The 27,789-nt window shown below is 43.7% G+C and overlaps 1 protein-coding gene across 3 annotated transcripts in view; it reads right to left on the bottom strand.

The window, feature by feature from the left end:
- Positions 1-249: 249 nt before the first annotated feature.
- USP35 (ubiquitin specific peptidase 35) overlaps positions 250-27,789 on the bottom strand; it is a 78,897-nt gene continuing 51,357 nt past the window's right edge. For all 3 annotated transcript variants that reach the window (XM_077867206.1, XM_077867205.1, XM_077867204.1), the window contains 4 exons: positions 5,075-5,168; positions 4,054-4,160; positions 2,265-3,525; positions 250-1,401 (listed from right to left, as the gene is read on the bottom strand). In XM_077867206.1, coding sequence (XP_077723332.1) covers positions 1,234-1,401; positions 2,265-3,525; positions 4,054-4,160; positions 5,075-5,168 — 1,630 coding nt within the window. In that variant the 3' untranslated portion in view covers positions 250-1,233. The remainder of the gene's footprint in view (positions 1,402-2,264; positions 3,526-4,053; positions 4,161-5,074; positions 5,169-27,789) is intronic.

The raw sequence follows: 27,789 nt of genomic DNA, 5'->3' as shown, positions 1-27,789 counted from the left end.
CTCCCAGGGCAGGAAGGAATGTGGGAGCGCCGGTATCCAGTTCTGGGGAGTCCCCCTGACACTCTCCCATCGGGCAGCCCTGAGCCTGGGCGCCTGCCTCTCAGGATGAGAGCGCTCTGCCCTCTGGGTCCTCCCAGTCCTCACCTTTAACACGGGGTGTACCCGCCTCACTGTCCAGACACGGCAAGAAACAGAAGGCATGGCTGACCTCACAGCCACTGAGGCAGGAAGAATGACCTCTTTAAAGGCTTCGGAGAATCTATTTTTATTCCCGGTTGAGACCCTGAGTCTCTTCTCTCCACGTAGAAGGGTACAGCAGTGTCAGGGCACAATGAGGTCAGTATCTGCTCCTCACCAAACCACCCCCACCGGCCGCTGGGCCACCGCTCTAATGCCAACTGATGAGGAGCTGAGCCAGCCAGCTTTCCTCAGGACGGACAATGGCTTCATGAGAAACACAAACATATTCGCAGTAAAATAAGGAGTCTCTAGCTTAACCAGAAAGGGGGTGCAAATGGTGGCATCTCAGGCACTGAGGCAGGCGAGGGGAGATGGGGTTTGAGGATTAAGGGTCTCCCGCGGTGTGTGGGGGGTTGTCCTCCCCTCTCTGCATTGACAGTATCTGATCCCGGCCAGGCTTCCCACCTACTCTCCTCTCGAAGTACTGAGGGTGCAGGTACCTCTGAAACTCCCTCAGAGAGCCCAGAAGGTGGCCACACGTCTGACACACAGGCCCCAGATCCTGCTCTGCTTTTTCTACTAGAGAGCAACAGGATTGTCTGAAAGGAGCTAGGAGGGAAATGCTACTTGATGGCAAAACACTAGAGCTGTGGAGTTCCGCCCCGGCAGGTAGCCAGTGGGGAACGCGGGGGACAAGGCCCAGAGAGTGTCCGTGGAAGCTGCTTCAAGTTGACCAGGACACTTGGGTGTAAAATCTTAATGGGGCTGATCCCAGTGTCAGCGGCTTGGCTCGGCTCTCACCTCTGAATCTGAGTCTCTGCACACCCTTCAGGCTGAGGGCCGGCATCCCAGAAGCTTCCTCTCCACCTATCCTGCCCTTGGAAAGGCCTGTCTTCAGGGCTGGACCTGCCTCCACAGTCCCCCTCAGACCCCACCGGGCAAAGTGCCTCTGCCTCAGTCCCCACCGAGGCCCCAGAAGGAAAGGGTTAGGGCCTCCCCTGCAGCTGGTGGGGGTACCCCCAAGGGTGGGAGCAGCCTGGGGCAGGCTCCATGTTAGAAGACCAGTCTGTGGAAGTCACCGCCGTTGCCACCTGCGGGATTGCAGCCACCCGGAGAGCCTTCGTCCTCATCCTTGTCTTCATCGAAGCCCCTGCCCCAGTGCGGGGATGCGGGGAGTGCAGAGATGTAGGCCGCCCTGCTTCGTGCCTCCTTCTCCTGCTCCTGGAACACACGTGTGGGTGGGGAAGGAAGCTTAAAATTCAGGCTCTGAAACCAGAGTCTTCCCTTCGCTGGCCCCCACCCCCACCCCAGTGCCACCCAGCACAGCATTTCTGAGCGTCTCCCATGGCACAGAGGAGCCACAGCTTCTGCCCTCTGGGTGTGCCAGCCCGTGGGAGGATGGCTGGGGTGCATCCATCCTTCTACCTCGTATCTACTCTTCAAGCCCATTCTTCTTCCCATAGAAACTCCCAGCCCCTCGCAAGACTGAATAACTGACAAGGGCCTGACGTGGCACCAGGGAGCAGGAGGGGCAGGGACTACAAGGATCACACCACACCACCCGGGGGCCACTCTGGTGTCCTGACACGGCTGTGCAGCTCACTGCCCCTCAGGCCAGCCTCAGGGGCTCCTTATCCGCAGCCCCGCCTCTGCCTGGACAGCCCAGCAGAAATGAAAAAGCAGGCCTGGTGTCCCCACACACACGCCAACTCCAGGCACTGCTGTCCACGGTCCTGGTGTGACTACGCTGCGGGTCAGAGAGGAGGTTCTGGGCAGGGGGGCCCCTGGGTCCCGCTGGAAGCCCGGACTTCACCACCCAACCCCATGGTGCACCTTCACACACTCAGGACAAGTATTAACGAACAACTGGTAATTACGGAACGTCTGTTCCTCTGAAGTAAGGGTTACGTCTGTCTAGTCCACCAACAGTCCCAGCATGAAGTGGCCAGTGAAAGGGTAGCAGAACGAGGAGGAGACAGACACAGAGTTGCTAGCTCAGCGCTAAGCTGGCGGCTGCGCAGGCCTGGACGGCCCCGCCCCGGGAGATCACTCAGAGGCCCGGGGGGCCCGGGGGGCCCGCTCACCTGCAGGTACAGGATGTTGTCTTTGGAAATGGCCTCCATCAAGTCTTTGTGGAGGGTGGGCTCCGTCCGGCCTCTGGGGGAGCTGGGCTCAGCCTCGGGCGCCTCCCCAGGCCGCTGCCGGTAAAAGAGCACATAGGCCGTGTCCTTGGGGAAGAAGGAGGTGACGTTGCTGACAGACTCGAAGGAGGAGAAGGACACCCGAGTGTCGTTGAACAGATACCACTGGTTCTCGGGCTCGGGCCTGTCGGCAGCGCCCAGAGAGGGGGCCGGGCGGGCGGCGCCCTCGCGGGCATAGCAGTAGTAGTGGCCGCTCTCGGAGGACACTCCCGAGTGCACGACCACGCTGCAGAGGTCGTAGGCCTGGCCGCGGCCCCCCGCCAGCGGCAGGCGCAGCAGCAAGGGGATGGAGACGTCGTCCAGGATCTTGCGGCGCCGCATGGTGCGCAGGTCGAAGGAGAAGCGCAGCAGGGTCAGGATGAGGTAGCGTGGCCCCTGGCTCAGCTCCACCGCCTTCTCGGCGTCCTGCAGCGAGGCACAGGGCTCGCAGTAGTAGCGGTTCTCCGCCGTCAGCCTCTCGGGGGAAAGGAAATAGTTGACCAGGTCCAGGACAGAGCGGGAGCCCTCTGCGGCGGGGGCGGCACCCCGGTGGGACCCCGGCCCCGAGCTGTCCTCTTCTTTCTCCTTCGTGGTCTCGACCTCTTTCACCTTCTCTGCCTTTTCTTCCTCCTCCTCCTCCTCCTTCTCCTTCTCTTTTTCCTTCTTCTCCTCTTCCTCCTCCTCCTCCTCCCGGGTCCTTTCCTCCTCCTGTGCTTCCTCCTCCCTCTCCACCTTCTCCCCACTGCTCTGCGTCCCAGGTCCCTGGGGGCCCAGGCTTTCAATGTCCAGGACAGTAGCAGGGGCATCCCCTGTGACACAATGTTTCCTTTGCCTCCGAGGACCCACCCTGCTTGGAACCTGGGCTTGGGATGGTGGTGGGGGGTCCTGGACCCCAACATCCTCTGCAGGGAGCATCACTGAGCCCAGGCGGCGGCGGCGACAGCGCTCAGTAGGGGGGAATGCAAGGGACAGGTCTGTGAAGGCCTCCTCTCTGGAGGAGACATTGAGGCAGCGGAGACAGCGTATCCGAGTCACGATCTTGCCTCCGAACATCTTCTCCACAGAGGTGGGACTGGGGCTGGGGGGCTCCTCGGGAGGGGAGGGTGAGCTGGACTGCTTGAGCTTTTGGCAGATCCTTGTCCCAGTTTTCTCCTCTTCGTGTAGCCTGGAGCAGAGAGCACAGGGCCTTCACACATATGCACGGATCCATTCCCAGGGCTTGGGCCTGATGGTGCCATCTATCTTATCTGGGGGCCACACATTCACCCGTGTGTAGGTATGCATACAGTCTACACATACATGTACAGAATGATGTCCATGCACATACACTCACAAGCCAAACACACGTGCCACATACCACCTTCGTGCAGGCACACAACCCTGCCACGTGAAGATGCGCCATATCTACATGCACGTGCCCCCAGAGCTGTGCTGAACGTGCACACACGCACACTCAGGTAAGCACAGCACATGGGTACACATGCACTAACCCTTCCCCAGTCACGGCGCAGATCAGGATCTCCGGGGCTTCCCTCACGTGCAGCCCCAGCCTACCCCTCATGACACACATCTCCGTGCCTTTCCCAAATGCTTTCCAGGGAGAGGCAATACAGCCAGAGAGATGAGCTTTCCCACAGGAGCCCCTGTCCAGCTCTGAAGCCCCCCCCACAGAGCTGGGTCTGACCTCCCTTACCGATCCAGCAGGTACTTCAGGTACTCTGAACAGTCCTGCTGGGTGCCGGGGCTAAACCAGGGTGTCCAGGATGCAGAAAGGAAGTTTTCTGGAGAGATGGCAGGCCGCTAGAACCAAGGCAGGTGAGAGGCAGGGTCAGGAGCAGAGGGCCACTCACTAACCAGCTCTGCTGCATGCTACGCCAGAGGGTACCTGGGGACTGTCTGCCCCACGCTTCCTAGTGTCTTCCCTAACATCCTCACCCTCCTAGTTGTCCCTGACTCATCTTATCCCACCAAGTCCATGTAGCCCATGAGCCTGGCATTAGGTTCATGAAGATGAATCCATCCTCTAGAATCTGCTCTTCCCCAACACACCTCCCATTTCTTTCCTGACTCTTCTTCATTGCCATATCCTCTACCTAGAACACCTTTCCTCCTCAAAAGCTTAAAGAACTCAAGACCCAGATGCATGGATACCTATTCCATGAGGTGTTCCCACCCCCATCATAATCAGCTTTCCCCTCCCCTGCACTCACACAACACTGCATTTCCCTCTGTTCAAGCATTACAATTGTTATCTGCAGATCCACCTTCCCACCAGACTATGAGCTTCATGAAGGCAAGAACTGCTTCTTACTCATCTCCATGGCCCCCATGGGGCCTTGCATAATACTCGGTGGCCAAGGGTTTTAGGTTCCATGAGGGCAGAGACAGTGAACAAAACAAACACAGCCCTCAGGGTGCCGAGCAATGCAAGTGCTCAAAAATGACAGCAGATGAGCAAAGCAACACCCAATGCAAGGGTGTAAATCACTGATGGGAGAGATCTGGGCATCAGGACACAGAGGGGACTCAAGGAGGCACACCCTCTCCCAGCCCATAAGGCACTAAATCAGCCATGAACCCATGCCAGCCCCAACTTGGAGCTTCCTTACACCAGGGAAGAGGGCCCTATAGCCAGATGCAGACAGGTCCCTGGGAATGGAAGGGTGCCAGACCAGAGCCTCCTGTCCTCAGACCCCAACTTCCCTTGCACTTACCTGGCTATGCTCCAGGAAGGCAAAGAGCCACTGCAGCTTGGTCATAAGAGGCTGTGAGTTGTTCTCAGTCAATCGGAGTACACAGTGTCTGAAGCTTCAAAATAAAGCAAAAGCATCCAGGGTAAGCCAAGGGCATCCAAGGAGCCTCTTTACTCACCCACAGCACAGGCAACGAGAGTATCCAGCCTAAAGGCAGAACAGCCACTTAAAGCTCAAGCCTGGGCCAGAGGCCAGGGAAGAACAGGGGAACCCAGCCTGGACGATGAAGTGACCCCTGCAGTTCGTTCCAGTTCAGACAGCCCATGACTCTAAGATTCAAAGATTCAAACATGCTGAGGTCCCACAATCTCCAAGTTTTAAGGCTGGAACTCTCTGGCACGTGCCCATCTATCAACATCACCAGCCACTGCAGCCGTTCACACCCATCTCTTCTTTCCCTGGGAAATGGTGTTGAGACCCATTTGGAGCAGCAGGCCTTGCTCCAACCTTGACCCTCCAAGTCTATTCTCAGGGCCCCTACACCATGGCCCTACAGTCAACCCAGAGTGGTTCCCTTGCCTTTGAATGAGGGAGGCAGGGGTCAATGTGAAGAATGTGCTGAACAAAGAGGACATGGCAGGGACAGACTGGCTCCCAGCAATGGGGTCTGATCCTGTGAGAGACAGGAAGGAGACCCTGCTGACACCCGTGTTGCTTGGAACAAGCTAATTCTTCCCAGGCCTCACCTTAGCTCCTGTTCTCACAAGCAGCTCTGCGGGGCCAAGTCAGGCATCTTTCCAACCTGAGCCCACGGCGAAGAACAGCATTACCAAAATGTGGTCTACCTAGCCATCTGTCACAAAGTTTAGGTTCAGGAACGAGTGAGCAGTCAAGAACATGTACAGCAATCTGACCTCACTATGACCATATAAACACTTGGTCATTCTTCTGATAAGTCGTTTGACTGTATTTCACAAAAATTAACAGTCTGCAGCAGACTATCAACTGGAAAAACTAGTCCTTCACCAGGTCTGAGAAGCACACATGTTAGGAAGTGCTAGAGATTAGCTCCAACCTCCCCTTCCTGGACCTGAAGCTCAGAGATGAGAAATCTACTTGAGGTCACACCATAAGCCAGGGCAAAGAGTACCTGCACTGTTACTTTCTAAAAAAGCTGTCTAAGTATGGTGTTGGTGAAAGAAGAGTCAAGTGGATCAACAGAATATAATAGAGAGCCCAGAAATAGTCAACCCCAAAAATATAGTCAACTGACCTTTGACAAAGGAGCAAAGGCAAAACAATGGAGTATCATCAACAAATGGTGCTGAAACATTTGGACATCTACATTAAAAACACATACACCTAGACACACCTCACACTCATCACAAAAAAGTTAACTCAAAATGGATCAAAGAGCTAAATATAAAATGTCGAATTATAAAATTTTCAGAAGGCAACACAGGAGAAAACCTCAATGACCTCTGGTATGGTGATACCTTTTTAGATATAACACCAAAGAGAAAATCTGTGAAAATAATTGATAAGCTGGGTTTCCTTAACAATAAAATCTTCTGTTCTGGGAGATAAAATATCCAGAGAATTAAAAGACAAGCCAGAGACTAGGAGAAAATATTTGCAAAAGACCCCATCCATAAAGGAAGGTTACCCAAGATATACAAAGAATCCTTAAAAGTTAACAATAAGAAAACCAACAATCAATTTTAAAATGAGCCAAATATAGGGGGAGTGAGGATCCAGGTTGGTGGCACAGTAAGATCCAGAACTCCCGACACACCCAATCTACAGGTACCTATGGATCAGTTCCCTCTGAAAAAGACCTGAAAAATGAACTGCTTTTCCACAACAAAGGATAGAAGGACCACCCAGAGATGGCTAGGAAGGGCAGAGAGAGGGTCTGGCAAAAATCCCCACCCCAAGGGCAAAGACACTCAGCAGGGAGGGGGTTCACTAGACAGGGGCTTCTGCCAGGGGATGGAAGAGTTGATGCCTCACATCTGGCACCCCAGACCCTGGGATCTGCACTGGACAGAGATGAGCCTCGAACATGTGACTGGGAAAACCAGGGGTCCCCAGGGACTCTAATAAACTGAGCTTCCCCCCTTGGAGGGCTTGGCTCGGGATCCAGTGAAAAAACAGCAGTTTGCAAAGTGCCTAAACTGTAGGTCAGATAAATGTATTTGCTGATCTGGAGACACCAGGAGCAGGGCAGAGCTGAGAAGCTCCCTGGTGATGGAGGTCCTCACACCTCCGCCACCTAGCTAGGACAGAGAGGAGCAAGCAGGATCACGGCATTTGCTGCGGAGAGCACAGGTGGTGGCAACATTCTGACCCTGGCGGAGACAGAGAAGCACGTATCTTCACGGAGTTCTCTGGCTCCCTAGCTAAAATCTCCTAGTGCGGGTGGCTGCAACAGTCTCCTACCTCCCAAAGCTGGTACGTGTAGACAGATGAGACACTCTCCCACTGCACTGCTGAAGCCCAAGGGCATATGCAGTCATGACATTTTTCTGGTGTCTTTCTGAAGTCGGCACACAAGCGCACCCCCTACACTCCCTGGCTGCCTTGCTAAATTAAAGCAAGTGGGTCCATGCAGCAGATACTCCTCGATGTGATTGGCTCTGGCAGCCTGAGAGGGCTGGTGTTAGTGAGCTCCACAGAGAGGTAACAGACAGAAAGACAGCTCTTGTCAGGCTACCACTCCCAGTGCACTGCACAGACAACAGACTGAAACACAACCCAATTCTTCCTGTGAAAAAGACCAAATACTTAGCCCAAAGCACCAGCCTGAGGGACAGGCTTCCGGTTTCCCACCTGTCTAGAGGCTAAAGAAAGCACTCTCAGGAAACAGAAGCAAGGAGACAGGATCCTGGCACACACCCTTTGCCTCACTCCAGCTGGATGAAGCTTCCCAGAAAGGAGCATATACACTTGTCTGGCACCCTGATTTTTAAAACTGTTGTCCAGGGGACACCTCCAGATCTAGTCTAGAGGCCAGCAAGGATTAATATTGTTGCAACACAGGACCAAATATATTCACATACTTGAAAAGCTATTGCCTGAGAGTCTGGTTTCCCATCACCTGAAACTTCTTCCAGAAAACCTTCCTTGACTATGCTTCATGACTGGATGGGGTCCCTGACATCTTTCCTAGTAGCTCTTTTTTATCTTTTATAGAAGCTTAAAAAGTCTTTAACCAGGAAAAAAAAAAATCAAAATACACATAGTTATAAATGTTATTTAAAGTTATTTAAATTAAAATGTTATTTTAAATGAGATTTTTATTTTAAATGAGATCCATCCCCTTGGATCACTGATAGATCTTGGCACATGCTCCTATAGGGCCATAGCAATAGGGGCATACAAAAAATAAAGCAGGTCATTTAGAAAAATCACAGAAGTTCAAGAGACACTAAGAACTAGGACAAGGGTGAACAAGAAATCACTATCTACAAAAGGCCACACTTTAAAGACAGAGAGGTGGCTGTTCTGCCTAATGCGTAGAAACACAGAGAGTCCAGCAAAATGAGGATACAGAACAGTGCTCCAAACAAAAGAACAAGACAAAACCTCAGAAAAAGACCTTAAAGATATGGAGATAAGTAATCTACCTGATAAAGAATTCAAATGAACGAATATAAAGACGTTCACCAAACTTGGGGGAGGACAGGTGGAGGCCGACTGGATGAACACAGTGAGAAATTCAGTAACAACAAAAACACAGGGTGGTAAGAAGGTACCAAGCAGAAGTCACAGAGCTGAATATTCTCACCCTCTTCCTCTCCCTTCCCACCCCACCTTTGTTTGCACACACGTGCCCTCTAGCTTGCTCAGTCTCAAAAAGCAAAAACATGAAACTAGGGAGGGAGTAAAAATGTACCCTTTAAATGTCTTCAACCATTAGTTGCTACCAACTTAAAAACAATGTTATGGGCAGCCCCAGTGGCCCAGCGATTTAGCGCCGCCTTCAGCCTGGGGTGTGATTTTGGAGAGCCAGGATCCAGTCCCACGTAGGCCCCCTGCATGGAGCCTGCTTCTCCCTCTGCCTGTGTCTCTGCCTCTCTCTCCTTCTGTGTCTGTCATGAATAAATAAAATCTTTTAAAAATTGTTATTATAGGGATCCCTGGGTGGTGCAGCGGTTTAGCGCCTGCCTTTGACCCAGGGCGCGATCCTGGAGACCCGGGATCGAATCCCACATCGGGCTCCCGGTGCATGGAGCCTGCTTCTCCCTCTGCCTGTGTCTCTGCCTCTCTCTCTCTCTGTGTGACCATCATAAATAAATAAAAATTAAAAAAAAATTGTTATTATATAAATAGAATAATGTCTGTAAATATCACAGTAACCACAAACCAAAACTTAGAGTAAATACCCAAAGAAAATGAGACAGGAATCTAACATACTATATTTTAAAAAGTCATAAAACCAAAAGGAAGAGAGAAAAAGAAGAACTACACACACAGGCAGAAAACAATTAACAGGGCAGCCCGGGTGGCTCAGTGGTTTAGTCCCACCTTCAGCCCAGGGCGTGATCCTGGAGACCCAGGATCGAGTCCCACATCGGGCTCCCTGCGTGGAGCCTGCTTCTCGTTCTACCTGTGTCTCTGCCCCTATGTGTCTCTCATAAACAATAAACAAAATATTTTAAAAATTAAAAAAAAGAAAACAATTAACAAAATGGCAATACATACCTCTTAATTACTTCAAATGTAAACGGACTAAATTCTTCAATCAAAAGCGTGGCTGAACAGATAAAAAACAATTCGCATCTATATACTGCCTACAAGAGACTCACTTTAGAAGTAAAGACATACAGACTAAAAGTGAAAGCATAAAGAAAAAAAACATATTCCATTCAAATGTATATAAAAAGAAAGCTGGTGAAAGTGTACTCACATCAAACAAAGCGGAATTTATAACAACTATAATAAAAGACATGGATGCCTGGGTGGGTGGCTCAGTGGTTGAGCATCTGCCTTTGGCTCAGGGTGTGATCCCACAGTCCCAGGATCAAGTCCACCACATCAGGCTCCCCGCATCAAGCCTGCTTCTCCTTCTGCCTCTGCCTCTCTGTCTCTCATGAATAAATACATAAAATTTTTTAAAAAAAGAAAAAAAGACAAAGAAGGGCACTACATAGTGATAGAACAGTTGATCCAGTAAGAAGATGTAATATTTATAGATATCTATGCACCTAAAATAGGAGCGCCAGAATATATAAAGCAAATATTAACACACTTAATGAGAGAAAATGAAAACAATACAATAGTAAGGGATTTTAGCACTTTACTTACATCAATGGATCAATCATCCAGACAGAAGATCAATAAGGAAACATCAGCCTTCAACAATGCATTAGACCAGATGAATTTAACAGATAAATACAGAATATTCCATCCAAAAAACAGAAGAATATACATTCTTCTCAAATGCACATGGTAATATAATATCTGCAGGATCTATCACACTTTAGGCCATAAAAGAAGTCTCAATAAATTCAGGAAGACTGAAAGCATATCAAGCATCATCTCCAAACCACAATGGTATAAAGCCAGAAATCATTTACAAGAAGGAAAATGGGAAAACCACAAATATGTGGAGATTAAACAATGTATTAAAACCAAACAACTACTACATCATAGAAGAAATCAAAGAAGAAATTTAAAAAATACTTAGAGATAGGGACGCCTGGGTGGCTCAGTGGTTGAGAATATGCCTTTGGCTCAGGGCGTGATCCTGGAGACCCAGGATCAAGTCCCATATCAGGCTCCCTGCATGGAGCCTGCTTCTCCCTCTGCCTATATCTCTGCCTCTCTCTGTGTCTCTCATGAATAAATAAAATCTTAAAAAAAAAAAACCTAGAGATAAATTAAAACAAATACAACACACCAAAATCAAGGAGATGTAGCAAAATAAGTTCTAAGGGGGAAGCTCAGAGCAATACAGGCCTACTACCTCAAGAAATAAATAGAAATAAATCTCAAACCATTTAACTTAACACCTTAAGGACCTAGAAAAAGAAAAAAGCCCACAGTTTTTAAAAAAAGAAAATAATATAAATCAGTACATAAATAAATGAAATAGAAACTTAAAGTGCAACAGAAATGATCAATGAAACAGAGCTGGTTCTTTGAAAACAAAACTGACAAACCTTTAGCTACACTAAAAAAAAAAAAAAAAAAAAAGAAAAAGAGGGCTCAAATAAAATAAAAAATGACAAAGTTACAATTGATAGAAATACAAATGATCATAGGATACTACCATGAACTATTAAAACAAATTGGGCAACCCAAAAGAAATGGATAAATTCCTAGAAATTTACACTATTCCTAGATGGAATCATGAAGAAAAGAAAATCTAAATATACTGATGACTAGAATAAGGAGACGGAATCAGTAATCAAAAAAGTCCCAAAAAACTGAAGTCCAGGACCAGACCTTCATTGGTGAATTCCACCAAAAACTCAAAAGAATATGAAAATTCTAGCCTTTTCAAGTTCTTCCAAAAAACTGAAGAGGAGGGAAAGCTTCCAAATTCATTTTATGAAGCCAGCATTACGCTGATACCAAAACCAGAAAAGACCACCACCACGCACAAAAAAGAAAGTTATAGGCCAATATTCCTGATGAATACAGATGCAAAATTTCTCAACAAAACATTAGCAAACTGAGTTCAACAATGCATTGAAAGGATCATATACCATGGCCAAGTGGGGTTTATTCCAGAGATTCCAGGATACATGATCCATTAAAATGATACATCACTCTAACTAAATGTAAATTTCAGATGATAATCTCAACACTGAAAAAGATTTTGACAAAATTCAATATCCATTTATGAAAAAAATCTCAACATAATAAAGACCACATATGACAAACCCATAGCTAACATCATACTCAGTGGTGAAATGCTTAAAGTTTTTCCTCTAGGAAACAAGACAAGGATACTCAAAATCCCCACTTTTACTCAATACTAGAAGTCCTGGCACAGCAACTAGACAGGAAAACAAACAAAAAGCATACAAATTGGAAAGAAGTAAAGCTGTCATTTGCAGAGGATGTGATACTACATATAAAAAACTCTAGCAACTCCACCAAAAACTGTTAGAATACATCAATTCAGTAAAGCTACGCAAAAAATTAAAATACAGAAATGTACCACGTTTCTAAACACAAATGTCAAAAAGAAGCATCAAGAAAATAATCCCATTTATAAGTGTATCAAAAAGGGGGTGCCTGGATGGCTTAGCTGAATAAGTGACCAACTCTTGGTTTCGGCTCAGGTCCTGACCTCATGGGTTGTGAGATCAAGTCCTGCACCAGGCTCTGTACTAAGCAGGAATCTACTTGGATATTCTCTACCTCAGTGCCTTCCTTCATTCATGCACACGCATGCGCTCTGTCTCTCAAATAAATAAAATCTTTTTTAAAACGTGTATCAAAAAATATATAATACCTAGGAATAAATTCAACCAAGGAGGTAAAAAACCTGTATCCTAAAAGCTATAGGACACTGATGAAAAACAGAAGACACAAATAAATGGAAAGATATCCAGTGCTCATGGATTGGAAGAATACTGTTAAAATTTCCTAGATACTACCCAAAGCAATCTATAGATTCAATGAAATCTCTATAAAAATTCCAGAACTAGAACAAATAGTAATATCTGCATGAAACTACAAAAGACCCTGAATAGCCAAAACAATCTTGAGGAAAAAAAAAAAAAAAAGCCAAAGGTAGCATGCTTGGGATTTCAAACTATACTATAAAGCTATAGTAATCAAAGCAGTAGGGTATTGGCATTAAAACAGACACATAGATCAATGTAACTTAATTAAGAGCCCAGAAATAAACCCACATATATACAGTCAATGTATGACAAAGGAGCCAGAATATACAATGAGGAAAGAACAGTCTCTTCAATAAATGGCCCTGGGAAAAATGGGCAGCTACAAGCAAAAGAATGAAACTAGACCTTATACAAAAACCAACTCAAAGTGGATTAAATACTTGCATATAATATTGGAAGCCATAAAACTCCAATGGAGTTGGAAGAAGAAAACACAGGTGATAAAACTCCTTGATACCTGTCTTGATGATAATTTTTTGGAGCTGACTCAAGAGGCAAGGGAAACAGAAGCAAAAAATATTACATCAAGCTAACCATCTGTAAAGGAAATCATCAAAATATGAAAAGGCAACCTACTAGACAGAAGAAATTTATGATAGATCTGATATAAAGAACTCATGACTCAATATTTAAAAAATCCAACTAAAACATGAACAGAGGATGTGAACAGACATTGTTTCACAGAAGACATACAAATGGCCAACAGGTACCTAAAAAAGGTGCTCAACATCACTCATCATCAGGGAAATGCAAATGAAGAAGAGCACAATGAGAACTTTATACCTGTCAGAATGGCCAAAATAAAAAAGACAAGAGATAAAAGTACTGGCAAGGATGCAGGAGAAAAGGGAACCTTCATGCATTGTTGTTGGGGATGTAAACTAGTGCTGCCACTGTGGAAAACAATATGGAGGTTCCTCAAAAAGTTAAAAATAGAATTATTAAATGATCCAGCAATTCCACTACTTGGTATCTATCTGAAGAAAACAAAAACACTAATTTAAAAAGTCAAATGCACCCCATGTTAGTTGCAACATTTTTTTTTTAAAGATTTTATTTATCTATTCATGAGAGACACAGAGAGAGAGGCAGAGACACAGGCAGAGGGAGAAGCAGGCTCCATGCAGGGAGGCCGACGCGGGACTTGATCCTGGGTCTCCAGGATCATGCCCTGGGCCGAAGGCAGGCGCTAAACCCTTGAGCCACCCAGGGATCCCCAGTTGCAGCATTTTTTCCACAATAGTCAAGATATAGAAACGACCCAAGTGTCCAAAAACAGATGAATGGATAAAAAAAAGGTGTGTGTGTGTGTGTGTGTGTGTGTGTGTAGCCAGAGGTAGCATGCACACATGGAACACTACTCAATCATTAAAACAAAATAATAAAATAAAACAAGTTTAAAAAGTAGAGGCACCTGGGTGGCTCCATCAGTTAAGCATCTGACTTGATTTCAGCTCAGCTTATGATCTCAGATTCATGAGATCAAGCCCCACACTGGCTCCATGCTCTGCAAGGAGTTTGTTTGAGAAGCTTTCCTTCTCCCTCAGCCACCCCACTCAAATAAGTAAATAAATCTTTTTTTTTTTTTTAAATAAAGTAGAAAAACAAAATCACGCCTTTCTGACATGGCTGGACCTTAAGGGTATTAAAGCTAAGGGAAATAGGACAGAAAGAACAAATACACCACGATTTCACTTCTATGTGGAATCCAAAAAGCAAAACAAAACAAGACCCACAGGATACAGAGACAGACTGATGGTTGCCAGTCAGAGTGTTGGTAGGGGCGAAATGGTGAAGGGAATTAAGAAGTACAAACCTCCAGTTAAACATAAGTCATGAGCCTGGGGAGTCTAGTCAGTAATTTCGTATTAACACTGTGAAGTGACAGATGGTACCTAGATTTCTTGTAGTGATCATTTCCCAATGTACACGAATGTTGGGTCACTGTGTTGTACACCTGAGACATAATATTGTATGTTAATTTTAATTCCATTTTTAAAAGGGCCAAACAGGAGCCCCTATGTGGTTCTGTCAGTTAGGCATCTGCCTTCGCTCAGGTCATGATCCCTGGGTTCCTGGGATTGAGCCCCGCGTTGGGCTCCCTGCTCAGTGGGGAGCCTGTTTCTCCCTCAGCCCCTCTCCCTACTCATGCTCATGTTCTCTCTCTCTCAAATAAATAAAATCTTTGAAAAATAAAAAGAGCCAAACATCTTAACAGACACCTCACCAAAGATATACAGATGCCAAATAAGCACATCAAAAGATATTCCACATCACAGGACATCAAAAAATGCAAATGAAAACAAGATAGGTTCTGGTCCAAGGCGGCGATGCAGGAAGACCAAGCGCTCACATTCTCCAGACACACCCAAACTACGCCTATTTATAGAGCAATTCCTCCTGGAGAACTACAAGCTGGCTGAACAGCTTCTGCACAACAGAGAGACCACACAGAGAATACCACGGATGTTAGAGACACAGAAACCAGGGTTTGAAACCCCACCACCACCAACACTGCGAGCTGCAGTGGGGAGGAGACTTGTCTGCCCTGAGATACAGGGGGGGAAAAAAGCAACTAGAATATAAAGGAACCAGCCCCAGAACCCTGCCAAATAGAGAGGGGAGCTGCTGGAACTCTTTCCAGATGGAGGGGCTAGAGAGCACCCCAGTTTATAGTTCCCCTCCACCTTGGTGGCACCAATGAGAGAGGCATGCAGGCACCATAGCAGGCTTCCCACTTCAGTGAGCCCCACACTGAATCCTCTCACCAAGGCAGCCCCAGCACAGCACACACCCCAACACCCCTGGTCAGCCTGTTACAGCTCAGCTCAGCCATCTTGCCAAGGAGACACAGTCACAAAGGACCCTAGAACACACCAGGCCCACACCACTTTGGCCCCAGATGGCTTGCTAGGGCACCCCCAGCTCAGAGCACTCCAGGACTTCCCAGCTCACACCTGCTTTGGTGTGAGCCACTCCACCAGGGCACCCGCTACACGGAGTGTCCCAGGACACTATAGCCTGCACCCTGCCTCAGCTCCAGCTGCCTCACAAGGGCACCCCACTTGCAGAGCATCCCAGACACCACAGCTTGCAACCACTTCAGCTTCACTGTCCTGCCAGGGCACCCTCTGTGCAGAGCACTCTGGAATACCCTGGCCCACCCCCTGCCTCTACTCTAGCCACCCCAAGGTATCCCTTGTATGAAACACCTTAGGATAGCCTGGCCCACAGAGGCTAAATCTCCAACCACCCCATCAGGATGCCCTCTGCACTGAGCACCCTGGGGCCAACCTGGCTTCCACCCACTTCAGTTACAGCTACCCTGCTAGGGTCTGAAGTGAGTCTCCTATAGGCAGCATCTAGGTGGTCTTTGTTTTTGTTTTAGGGAGAAGGAGAGAGAGAATCTTAAAGAGGCTCCACGCCTAGTGCAGAACCCAATGCAGGACTTGATCCCATGACCCTGAGATCATGACCTGAGCTGAAATTGAGTCCAAGGCTCAACCAACTGAGGCACCCAGGTGTTCCTGGGTTTTGTTTTATTTTATCCATTTCACCACCTTATGTCTTCTGACTGCAGCATTTAGAACAGGTACATTTAAAGTAATTATTGAGGGCACCTGAGAGGCTCAGTCAGTTAAGCATCTGCCTTCACCTCAGGTCATGATCCTGGGGTCCTGGGATAAAGCCCTACATTGGGCTCCATGCTCAGCAAGAGTCTGCTCCTCCCTCTCCTTCTGCCTGTCACTCCCCATGCTTGTGTGCGGGTCCTCTCTCTCACTCTGTCAAATAAATAAATAAAATCTTTAAAATTTTTTTTTAAAAAGTATTGAGCGGTACATACCTTCTGCCATTTTTTGTATTGTTTCTGGTTATTTTTATCCTTCTTCTCCATTCCTTTCTTCTCCTGTATTCCTTTACTGTGACTGATGATTTTCCTAAATGTTAAGCTTTGCTTTCTATTTTTTGTCTATTACAGGTTTGGGGTTTGTGGTAACCATCAGGTTCATATATAACATCCTAAGTATACAGATAGCAGTCTATATTAAGTTGATGGTCACTCAAGTTCAAACATATTCTGAAAGAACTTTTTATTCCCATTATGTTTTATGTATATGTTGACATATACTACAGTTTTTTTCTCACAATTTTCTCACTTCTAATTATAGCCTTTTTCTTCCCACTTTAAAGAAATCTTTTTAATATTTCTTGTAAGGCAGCTTTTGTGGTAATGAACTCCTACAGCTTTGTCTGGGAAACTCTCTCTCTCCTTCAATTCTAAATGATAATCTTGCCAGGTAGAGTATTCCTTATTTTAGGCTTTTTCCATTCACCACTTTATTTATTTATTTTTTTTATTTTATTTATGATAGTCACAGAGAGAGCGAGAGAGAGAGGCAGAGACACAGGCAGAGGGAGAAGCAGGCTCCATGCACCGGGAGCCCGATGTGGGATTCGATCCCGGGTCTCCAGGATCATGCCCTGGGCCAAAGGCAGGCGCCAAACCACTGCGCCACCCAGGGATCCCCATTCACCACTTTAAAAGGAAGTCATGCCGCTCCCTCGAGGCCTGCAAAGACGGTATCCTGGCAGGACAGATGAAGCTCAAATACATGTAAGCCGAGGTCTGGGGTGCTCAGTGCAGGGGAAGCCCTGGTGGTGCTGTCTGTAGCTGAGGCCAGTGAGGCTGGAGTGTCCCAGGGTGATCCATGCAAACAAGCGAGCGAGCAAACAAAAAGTGGGATTAACAATACTCAGAAAGGGACGCCTGAGTGGCTCAGTGGTTGAACGTCTGCCTTTGGCTCAGGTCATGATCCTGGGATGGGATCAAATCGAATCTCACATCAGGCTCCCTGCAGGGAGCCTGCTTCTCCCTCTGCCTGTGTCTCTCATGAATAAACCTTAAAAAAAAAAACTCAAACTTTAAGACATAAACTGTGACAAGAAAAAGAAAGGCATTACATAATGATACAAATATCAACAAGAGGATATAACAACTTAAAAACATCTATGCAGCCAACACTGGAGCAGCTAAACAACAGGCTACTAAAACACCAACAGGTCAATAAAGAAATTAAACAGGAAATTTAAAAAATACATAGAGACAGATGAAAGCATAACAGTACGAAATCTTTGGGATGCAGTAAACATCAATTTTAATTTTTTTTTTATTTATTTATGATAGTCACAGAGAGAGAAAGAGAGAGAGGCAGAGACATAGGCAGAGGGAGAAGCAGGCTCCATGCACCAGGAGCCTGATGTGGGATTCGATCCCGGGTCTCCAGGATCGCGCCCTGGGCCAAAGGCAGGCGCTAAACCGCTGCGCCACCCAGGGATCCCAAACATCAATTTTAAAAAAGAAGTTTATACTGATACAGGCCAACCTCAGAAAACAAAAACTTAAACCTTACACCTTAAGGGAACTAGGAAAAGAACAAAGCTCAAGGTTAGTAAATGGAAAGAAATAATAAATATCACAGCAGAAATAAATGAAAAAGAGACTAAAAATTATATATCCATGAAATCAAGAGCTGGTTCTTTAAAAAGATTTTTAAAATTGGTAATTCTTTATCCAGACTCATCAAGAAAAAAAAGATGTCTCAACTAAAATAATCAGAAACACGAGAACAAGTGACACCACAGAAATACAAAGGATTATGTGAGATTACAAAAAATTATATGCCAACAAACTGGACAACCTAGAAGAAATGGATAAATTCGAAGAAACAGATCTTTCAAAACTGAATCAAAAAGAAACAGAACATCTAAACAGACCAATTAACTTAAAATAAAACTGAATCAGTAATCAAATAACTACCAACAAAAATCCAAGACCGGACAGATTCACAGGTGAATTCTACCAAATATTTAAAGAGATAATACCGATTTCTCTTCAAACTATTCCCAAAAATATAAGAGGAAGGAAAGCTTCCAAATATATATAACTCTCCAAATATATATATTATATATAAAAATATGTGATAAAACAATGAAAAAACAAATGTATTCTGTAACGCCAGCATTACCGATACCAAACCCAGTCAAAGACCCTACAAAAAAACCCCATGACGATATTCTTGATGAACACAGATGCAAAAATCTTCAACCAAGTATTAGGAAACCAAATTTAACAGAATGTATTACAAAGATCATTCGCCACAATAAAGCGGAATTTATTCCAGGATGCACAAATGGCACAATACTCACAAATCAACCAAAGTGATACATATTAACAAAACAAAGGATAAATACCTTATGATCATCTCAATAGATGCAGAAAAAGCATTTGAGAAAGTTCAACATCAGTTCATGGTAAAAAAAAAAAAAAAACATGTTAGAACATACCTCAACATAATAAAGATCATATATGAAAAACCCAGAGCTAACATCATAATCAATGGTGAAAAACAGAGTTCTACCCATAAGATCAGGAACGAGACGAGGATGTCCACTCTCAACACTTATTATTCAACATGAAACTGAAAGTCTAGCCACAATAATCAGGTAAGAAATAAAAGGCATCCAAGTTGGTAAAAAGTTAAACTGTCGCTATTTGTAAGTAACACACTACACATAGAAAAGAGATAAAGATTCCACCTTTTCAAAACAACTATCAGAATAAACTAATTCAGTAAAGTTGCAGAATACAAAATTAGTACGCAGAAATCCATTGCATCTCTATATGCTAATAACAAAGTAGCAGAAAAACAAATTAAGCAAATAATTCCATTTATAATAGCACCAAAAGAATAAAATACCTAGGAATAAACTTAATCAAGAAGGTAAAAGACCTATACTCTGAAACAATAAAACAACTCATGAAGAGGGCACAAATTGAAAGATATTCTATGTTCATAGATTCAAAGAATCAACATACCACCCAAAACAATTTACAGACCCAATGAAATCCCTATCAAAATACCAAAATACTATTTGTCACAGAACTAGCACAAAGAATCCTAAAATTTATATGGTACCACAAAAGACCCTGAATAGCCAAAGTAATCTTGAGAAAAAAACAAAGCTGGAGGCATCACAAGCCCAGATTTCAAGATATCTATAGTAACCTAAACAGAATGACAGCAGCACAATAATAGACATCTAGAGCAATGAAGCAGAATAGGGATCCCAGAAATAACCCCATAATTATATGGTCAATTCACCTACAACAAAGGAGGCAAGAACATACAATGGGGAAAAAAAGTCTTTTCACCAACTAGTGCTAGAAAAACTGGACAGCTACATACAAAAGAATGAAACTGGATCAATTTCTTATACTACACACAAAAATAAATTCAAAATAGATTAAAGACCTAAATGTGAAACATGAAACCATAAAACTCCTAGAAGAAAGCACAGACAAGTAATTTTTTTGACATCAGCCTTAGTAACATAATTTTAGATAGGTCTCCTCAGGCAAGGGAACAAAAAGTATAAACTATTGGGAGCACACCAAAGTGAAAAGCTTTTGCACAGCAAAGAAAGCCATCAACAAAACAAAAAAGCAACGTACTGAATAGAAGATATTTTCAAACTCTATAGTCAATAAAGAATTAATACAGGAGGGATCCCTGGGTGGCGCAGTGGTTTGGCACCTGCCTTTGGCCCAGGGCGTGATCCTGGAGACCCGGGATCGAATCCCACGTCAGGCTCCCGGTGCATGGAGCCTGCTTCTCCCTCTGCCTATGTCTCTGCCTCTCTCTCTCTCTCTCTGTAACTACATAAATAAATAAAATTTTTTAAAAAAAAGAATTAATACAGGAGAAAGGATTATTATATAAATATATAAAGAACCTGTACAACACCAAAAACCCAATTTAAAAATGAGATGGCCTAGGGACGCCTGGGTGGCTCAGTGGTTGAGCACCTGTCTGCCTTTGGCTCAGGGTGTGATCCTGGAGTCCCGGGATGGAGTCCCACACCGGGCTCCCCATGGGGTAACCCTCTAAGTCTCTGGCTCTCTCTTATGAATAAATACAATCTTTAAAAATATATATATAAATGAAAATGAAATGGCCTAAATAGACATTCTTCCAAAGACGACACGGATGGTCAAAAGGCACATTAAAAGATGCTCAATATCAATCATCATCGGAGAAATGCAAATCAAAACCATAATGAGATATCACCTCACACCTGTCAGAATGGTAGAATCAAAAAGACAAGAAATAATCATCAGCGAGGATGTGGAGAAAACAGAAACCTGGTGCACTGCTGGTGGGAATGCAAGCTGGTGCAGCCTATATGGAAAACAGCATGGAGATTCCTCAAAAAATTAAAAATTAAAAAACAACTTCCATACAATCCAGTAATTCCACTATTGGGTATTTACCCAAAGAAAACAAAAATACTAACTTGAAAACATATATGCACCCCTATATTTATTGCAACATTATTTACAATAGCCAAGATATGGAAGCAACTCCAGTGTCCATCCAGATTAATGAAGAAGATATGGGGTATACATACATACGATGGAATACTACTCAGCCATAAAGAATGAGACCTTGCCATTTACAACATGGATGGACCTAGAGGGTATTATGCTAAGTGAAATAAGAAAGACAAATACCATATGATTTCACTTATATGTGGAATCCAGAAAACAAATGAACAAACAAAAGCAGAAAGAGACTCATAAATACTAAGAACAAACTAATGGTTCCCAGGAGGAGAGGTGTGAAGGGATGGGAAAAATGGGTAAAGGGACATGATAGATACAGGCCTCCAGTTACAGAATAAAAAAGTTACAGGGATAAAAGGGAATATAATCAATGTATTGTAACAGTGTTATACGATGACAGATGGTAGCTACATTGGTTGTAGACTTGTCAAATCAGTACTTTCTACAACATGGTGTGTCAATTCTATTTCAATAATAAATAGGGCAGCCCCGGTGGCTCAGCGGTTTAGCACTGCCTCTGGTCCAGGGCGTGATCCTGTAGACCTGGGATCAAGTCCCACGACAGGCTCTCTGCATGGAGCCTGCTCCTCCCTCTGCCTGTGTCTCTGCCTCTCTCTCTCTCTCTCTCTCTCTCTCTCTCTGTCCTTCATGAATAAATAAATAAAATCTTTAAAAAAATAATATACAGAAGTCAAATTCATAAAGACAGATAACAAGAACAGTAGTTGACACAGGCACAGAGTGTTAGTTATGCTAGAAAAAGTCTAGAGATCGACTTATAAAAACAATGAGACACTACTACATACCTATTATTAGAATAGTCAAAATTCAGAACACAGAAAACACCAAATAGTGGCAAGGATGTAAAAAAACAGGAATTCTCATTCATTGCTGGTGGGAATGCAAAATGGTACAGCCACTTCGGGAAAACACTTTGGCAGGTATTTTTTTTCCCCTTTTTCTTTCTTTTTTTTAAAGCAATTTCTTACAAAACTAAACATACTATTACCATCTGATCTAGCTATCATGCCTTTTGTTATTTACCCAACAAGTTGAACCGTCATGTCCACACAAAAATCTCTACATGGATGTTTACAGCTACTTTATTCTTAATTGCCAAAACCTGGAAGCAACCAATATGACCCTCAGTATGTGAATGGACACTCTGTGGTACATCCAGACAATGGAATGCTAGTTGGCACTAAAAAGAAATGAACTGGGATCCCTGGGTGGCGCAGCGGTTTAGTGCCTGCCTTTGGCCCAGGGCGCGATCCTGGAGACCCGGGATCGAATCCCACGTCGGGCTCCCGGTGCATGGAGCCTGCTTCTCCCTCTGCCTGTGTCTCTGCCTCTCTCTCTCTCTCTCTGTGTGTGACTATCATAAATAAATAAAAATTTAAAAAAAAATCTTTGAAAAAAAAGAAATGAACTCCCAAGCCATGAAAAGAAATGGAAGAAACTTAGATGCATATTGCTAAGAGAAAGAAACCAATCTGAAAAGTACTAACCAATATGAAGCTGTAGGAGTCCAACCTGATATTTTGGAAAAGGTAAGACTATGGAAAACATGAAAAGATCAGCAATTGCCAGGAATTGGAGGAGATAAATAGGTACAGAGCACAGTGGATTTTTAAGGCAGTGAAAATATTCTCTATGATACCATAGTGATGGTTACCTGTCCTAATACATTTGTCCAAACCAACACAATGTACACGAGTGAACATAAACTATGGACTTTGGGGGATCATGATGCATCAACCTAGGTTCATCCTTGATTTAAAAAAAAAAAAAAAAAAAAGGTGTACTATTCTGGTGAGTGATGCTGATAAAGGAAGAGGTAATGCAAGTATGAGGACCGAAAGTGTATATATGGTAAATCTTATTATCTTCCTCTCAGTTTTTTTTTTTTTTTGTAAACCTAAAATTGCTCTTAAAAAAATGAATAAAAAGTCTTAAAATAAGGAGGAGGAGAGATTCTGGGAAGATGGCAGAGTAGTAAATACCAGGAAGCAGCACCCCCACCTAGACAACAATTGCACTGGCACAATCTAATGCTGACTATTTGAAAACTCTGGAGTACCTCTGAAAGCTTGCAACTTGGCAGGGAAGGCTTTCACTGTAAGCTGTCATCAATTTCACCTCTTAGCACAGTAGCAGTTATCCATCCCCCACTCCCAGCCAAATGGCAGGCAGCTGTGTACATGTTTCTAAAATAGTTTACACATAGTCTACAGGAGGTAGGGTGGGTAAAACGTACTCTATCTCCCAAATATTGGGGATCTATGCTCTGAGTGTTTTTTTTTTTTTTAACATTTTATTTATTTACTCATGAGAGACACACAGAGAGAGGAAGAGACACAGGCAGAGGGAGAAGCAAGCCCCCGCAGGGAGCCCAAAAGCAAGACTCAATCCCAGGACTGCGGGATCAGGACCCGAGCCAAAGGCAGCTGCTGAGCCTCTGAGCCACCCAGGTGCCCCCTCTGAGTGCTACTTCTGATTATGAAGGTGCAAAGAGGCAGGCAGCCACTGCTGCTGCACACACACACATACATCCCCACCACTGTCATAAGCCCCTAAACCTTAAGCTAAAGTGACCACCAGGAGATTTAAAGGGCCAGTGCTCCTCTGCCCTTCTTTCCTTTTTTAACGTTTCACACTTCAGAAGCCAGACATTAAAGACTATTCAGAAACTTGCATACACCAGGAAAATTTTAAAATGATTGCACATGCCCAAGGAAAGGTTAAGAAAGAAGACATTTTGTTAACACCTCAGGCTGATCTTCAACACAGAGATAGCCTACAACAATCAAAAAACAAAAAACTAAGCCACAGCAAATAGTGGGAGAGGAAGAAAATCTGATTTCCAGAATTACCACATTATTAAAATCGAATGTCCAAAGTTCAACAAAGATGACACATACAAAGAAACAGGAAAGTGTGGCCCATTCCAAGGAAAAAAACATAATCTAACAAAACCTGTCCCCAAGAAAGATTTAAGGGCCAATGAATCAAAAACCTTTAAGTTATCAGTCCTAAAGATGATTAAAGATCTAAATGAAGGAAGGGGCACGTGGGTGGCTCAGTTAAACGTCTAACTTTTGATTTAGGCTCAGGTCACGATGATCTCAGGGTCTTGACTGGGCCTCAGTTAGGCTCTGGGCTGGGCATGGAGCCTACCTGGGATTCTCTCATTCCCTCTCCCACTGACCCTCTCCCTTCACTTCCTTAGAAAAAAATGATTAAAGAACTAAAGGAAGGTGTGAAGAAAGTCAAGGAGACAATGTAAACGAAATGAAAATGTCAATGAAGAGGGGATCCCTGGGTGGTGCAGCAGTTTGGCGCCTGCCTTTGGCCCAGGGCGCAATCCTGGAGACCCGGGATCGAATCCCACGTCAGGCTCCCGGTGCATGGAGCCTGCTTCTCCCTCTGCCTCTGTCTCTGCCTCTCTCTCTCTCGCTCTATCATAAATAAAATAAAAATTAAAAAAAAAAAAAAGAAAATGTCAATGAAGAGACAGAAAACCCAAATAGAAACAAACAAAATCGGGAGTCTGAAAAGAATAGTAACTGAAATGAAAAATTCACTAGAAGGATTCAAAGGCAGATCTGACCAGGCAAAAAAGCAACTGAATTTGAAGACAGAACATGGAAATAATCACAGCTATGGAACAGAAAAAAAAAAGACTGACAAAACGTTAAGAGAACCTAGAAGACCTGTAAGGCACCATCAAAAGTACCAACATATACATTGTGGGAGTCCTAGAAAAAGAAAAGAGGAAAAAAAAGCAGGCAGAGAGAATATTAACAAATAATGACTGAAAATTATCCAAATTTGATTAAAACCATAAATGAGCCAAGAAGCTCAACAAATTCAAAGATGAAATCAGAGAGACACATTATAATCAAATAGACAATAGGAAAAAGAAAACAAGACAACAGACTAATCAACAGACAGAATTAATCTTCAAAGCAGTGAGACAAATGAATCAACACATACAAGGGATCATTAATAATAATTATGCAAATAGCTATTTGCAGATTTTTTTTTTTATGATAGTCATACAGAGAGAGAGAGAGAGAGAGGCAGAAATATAGGCAGAGGGAGAAGCAGGCTCCATGCACCGGGAGCCTGACGTGGGATTCGATCCCGGGTCTCCAGGATCACGCCCTGGGCCAAAGGCAGGCGCCAAACCGCTGCGCTATCCAGGGATCCCCATATTTGCAGATTTCTTATCAGAAACTTTGGAGGCCAAAAGACAGTGGACAAATACATTCAAAGTGCTCAAAGAAAAATGTGGCAAAACTGTCCTTCAAAAGTGAGGGAGAAATCAAGACATTTCCAGATAAACACTGAGAGACTCTGAACACTAGCTCTCTGCTGCAGGAATATTCAAGGGAGTCCTGTAGGGTGAAAGGAAAAGACACTAGACAATACCCTGAAGCCATATGCAGAAATTGAAATCTCAACAAAGGCAAATCCATGAGCAATTATAAAAGCTACTGTTGTTATAACAATGGTTTGTAACTATTTCTTAATTGTACTTCTTGTTTGACATTATTTAGAAGTGATAAAGAAAAAATTTATGCTGAGTGAAATAAGTCAATCGAGGACAAACATTTTATGGTCTCATTCATTTGGGGAATATAAAAAATAGTGAAAGGGAGTAAAGGGGAAAGGAGAAAAAATGAGGGGGAAATATCAGAAAGGGAGACAGAACATGAGAGACTCCTAACTCTGGGAAACGAACTAGGGGTGGTAGAAGAAGGGGTGGGTGGGGGGTGGGGGTGACTGGGTGACGGACACTGAGGGGGGCACTTGATGGGATGAGCACTGGGTGTTATTCTATATGTTGGCAAATTGAACACCAATAAAAAATAAATTTATTTTAAAAAATTATTAACATAATAGCTAAGAATTACTCTAACTCTGGTTTGTCTCTTCACCTTCTTTTCTACCTTATTTAGGTGACTAATACATTTTTTTAAGTTACTGATTTAGGGGCTCCTAAGTGGCTCAATCAGTTAAGAACCTGCCTTCAGCTCAGGTCATGATCCCAGAGTTCTGGGATCCTCTAGCTCCCTCCTCAGTGGGGCGCCTGTTTCTCCCTCTTCCTCTGCCCCTCCCCCCAGCTCATGCTCTCTTCTTGCTCTCACTCACTTGCTCACTCTCTAACAAATAAAATCTTTTAGAAAAAAAGGAATTACTGATTTATGTTTTTTGGGCATACAGAGTATGAAGAAGTAATTTTGCAACATCAACAGCCAAAACAGGTGTGATGGAGCTGTAAAGGAGCAGAGTTTTTAATGTTATTGAAATTAAGGTGCTATAAATTAAAATTAGAATGTTCTAAATTTAGAATGTTAAATGTAATCTCCATAGTAACAACAAAGAAAACTACACAATATACACACAAAGAAATTAATTTTCATTTCACTATGAAAAATCAACCAGACACAGAAGATAAAGGAATGCAGGATATTAGAGGCAAAAAGTTATAGGGTATGTAAAAGCCAAACAGCACAGTGACAGAAGTCCCTCCTAATCAATAATTACTGTAAAAGCAAATAGATTAAACTCTCCAATCAAAAAACAAAGATTGGCAAGATGGATAAAAATACACAATCTGACTCTATGCTGTCTGCGAGGGGCTTACTTGCAATCCAAAAACAAAAACAAATGGAAAGTGAAAGGATGAAAAAGGATATTCCATGCAGATAAAAACCGGAACAGGGTAGAGGTGGCTGTACTAGTATCAGACAAAACAGACTTTAAATCAAGAAAGCTTACAAGAGACAGAAAAGGCATTATATATTAAGAAGCTCAATACAGCAAAAAGTAACAATTATAATAATTTACAAATGACAGACCATCAAAATATATGATACAAAAACAGAGAATTTAAAGGGAGAAATCGACATTTCTAACAATTGGAAACCTCAAGACCTCACCTGCAAACACAGACCAGAAATAGAGGACTTAACACAACCAGAAGATCTAACAGAAACATACAGAACACTCCACCCAAAAGCAGAATACACATTTTTCTCAAGTGCATGTGAGACATTTCCCAAAAAGACTAAGTTAGGCCACCAATTAACCCTCAGATTTAAAAGATAAATATCAAAGTATCCTCTCTGACCACACCTGGATAAGCAGAATTCAGTAACATAAAGAAAACTAGAAAATTCACAAAATTGTGAGAATTAAACAACACATCTTTTTTTTTATTTTTTTTAAACAGGTGGAGAGAAAGAGAGAGAGAGACAGAGAGGCAGAGGGGGAAAATCTGAAGCAGGCTCCACGCCCAGCAGGAGCCCAACGTGGGGCTTGATTTCTCCCTGAAATCATGATCTGAGCTGAATTCAAGAGTTGGACACTTAACCAACTATGCCACCCAGGTGCCCCTAAACAACACACTTTTTAACAACCAAAGATCAAAGAAAAAAATCACAAGGAAAATTAGAAACTACTTAGATACAAATAAAAACAACACAACACACCAAAGTTTATGGGATACAGCAAAAACAAGGATAAGCCACACATGCTCATATTAAAAAAACAAGAAAGATCTCTAATCAACAACCTATATTCACAACTTAAAGAACTAGAAAAAGAACTAAACCTAATGCTAGAAGGAGGAAATAAAGGATTAGAGCAGAGAAAATTAAAACAGAAAACAGAAAAAT

This window comes from Canis aureus, chromosome 23 (genome assembly GCF_053574225.1).
Source record: "Canis aureus isolate CA01 chromosome 23, VMU_Caureus_v.1.0, whole genome shotgun sequence".
Lineage (NCBI taxonomy): Eukaryota > Metazoa > Chordata > Mammalia > Carnivora > Canidae > Canis > Canis aureus.
This window is presented reverse-complemented; position numbering and strand designations above follow the sequence as displayed.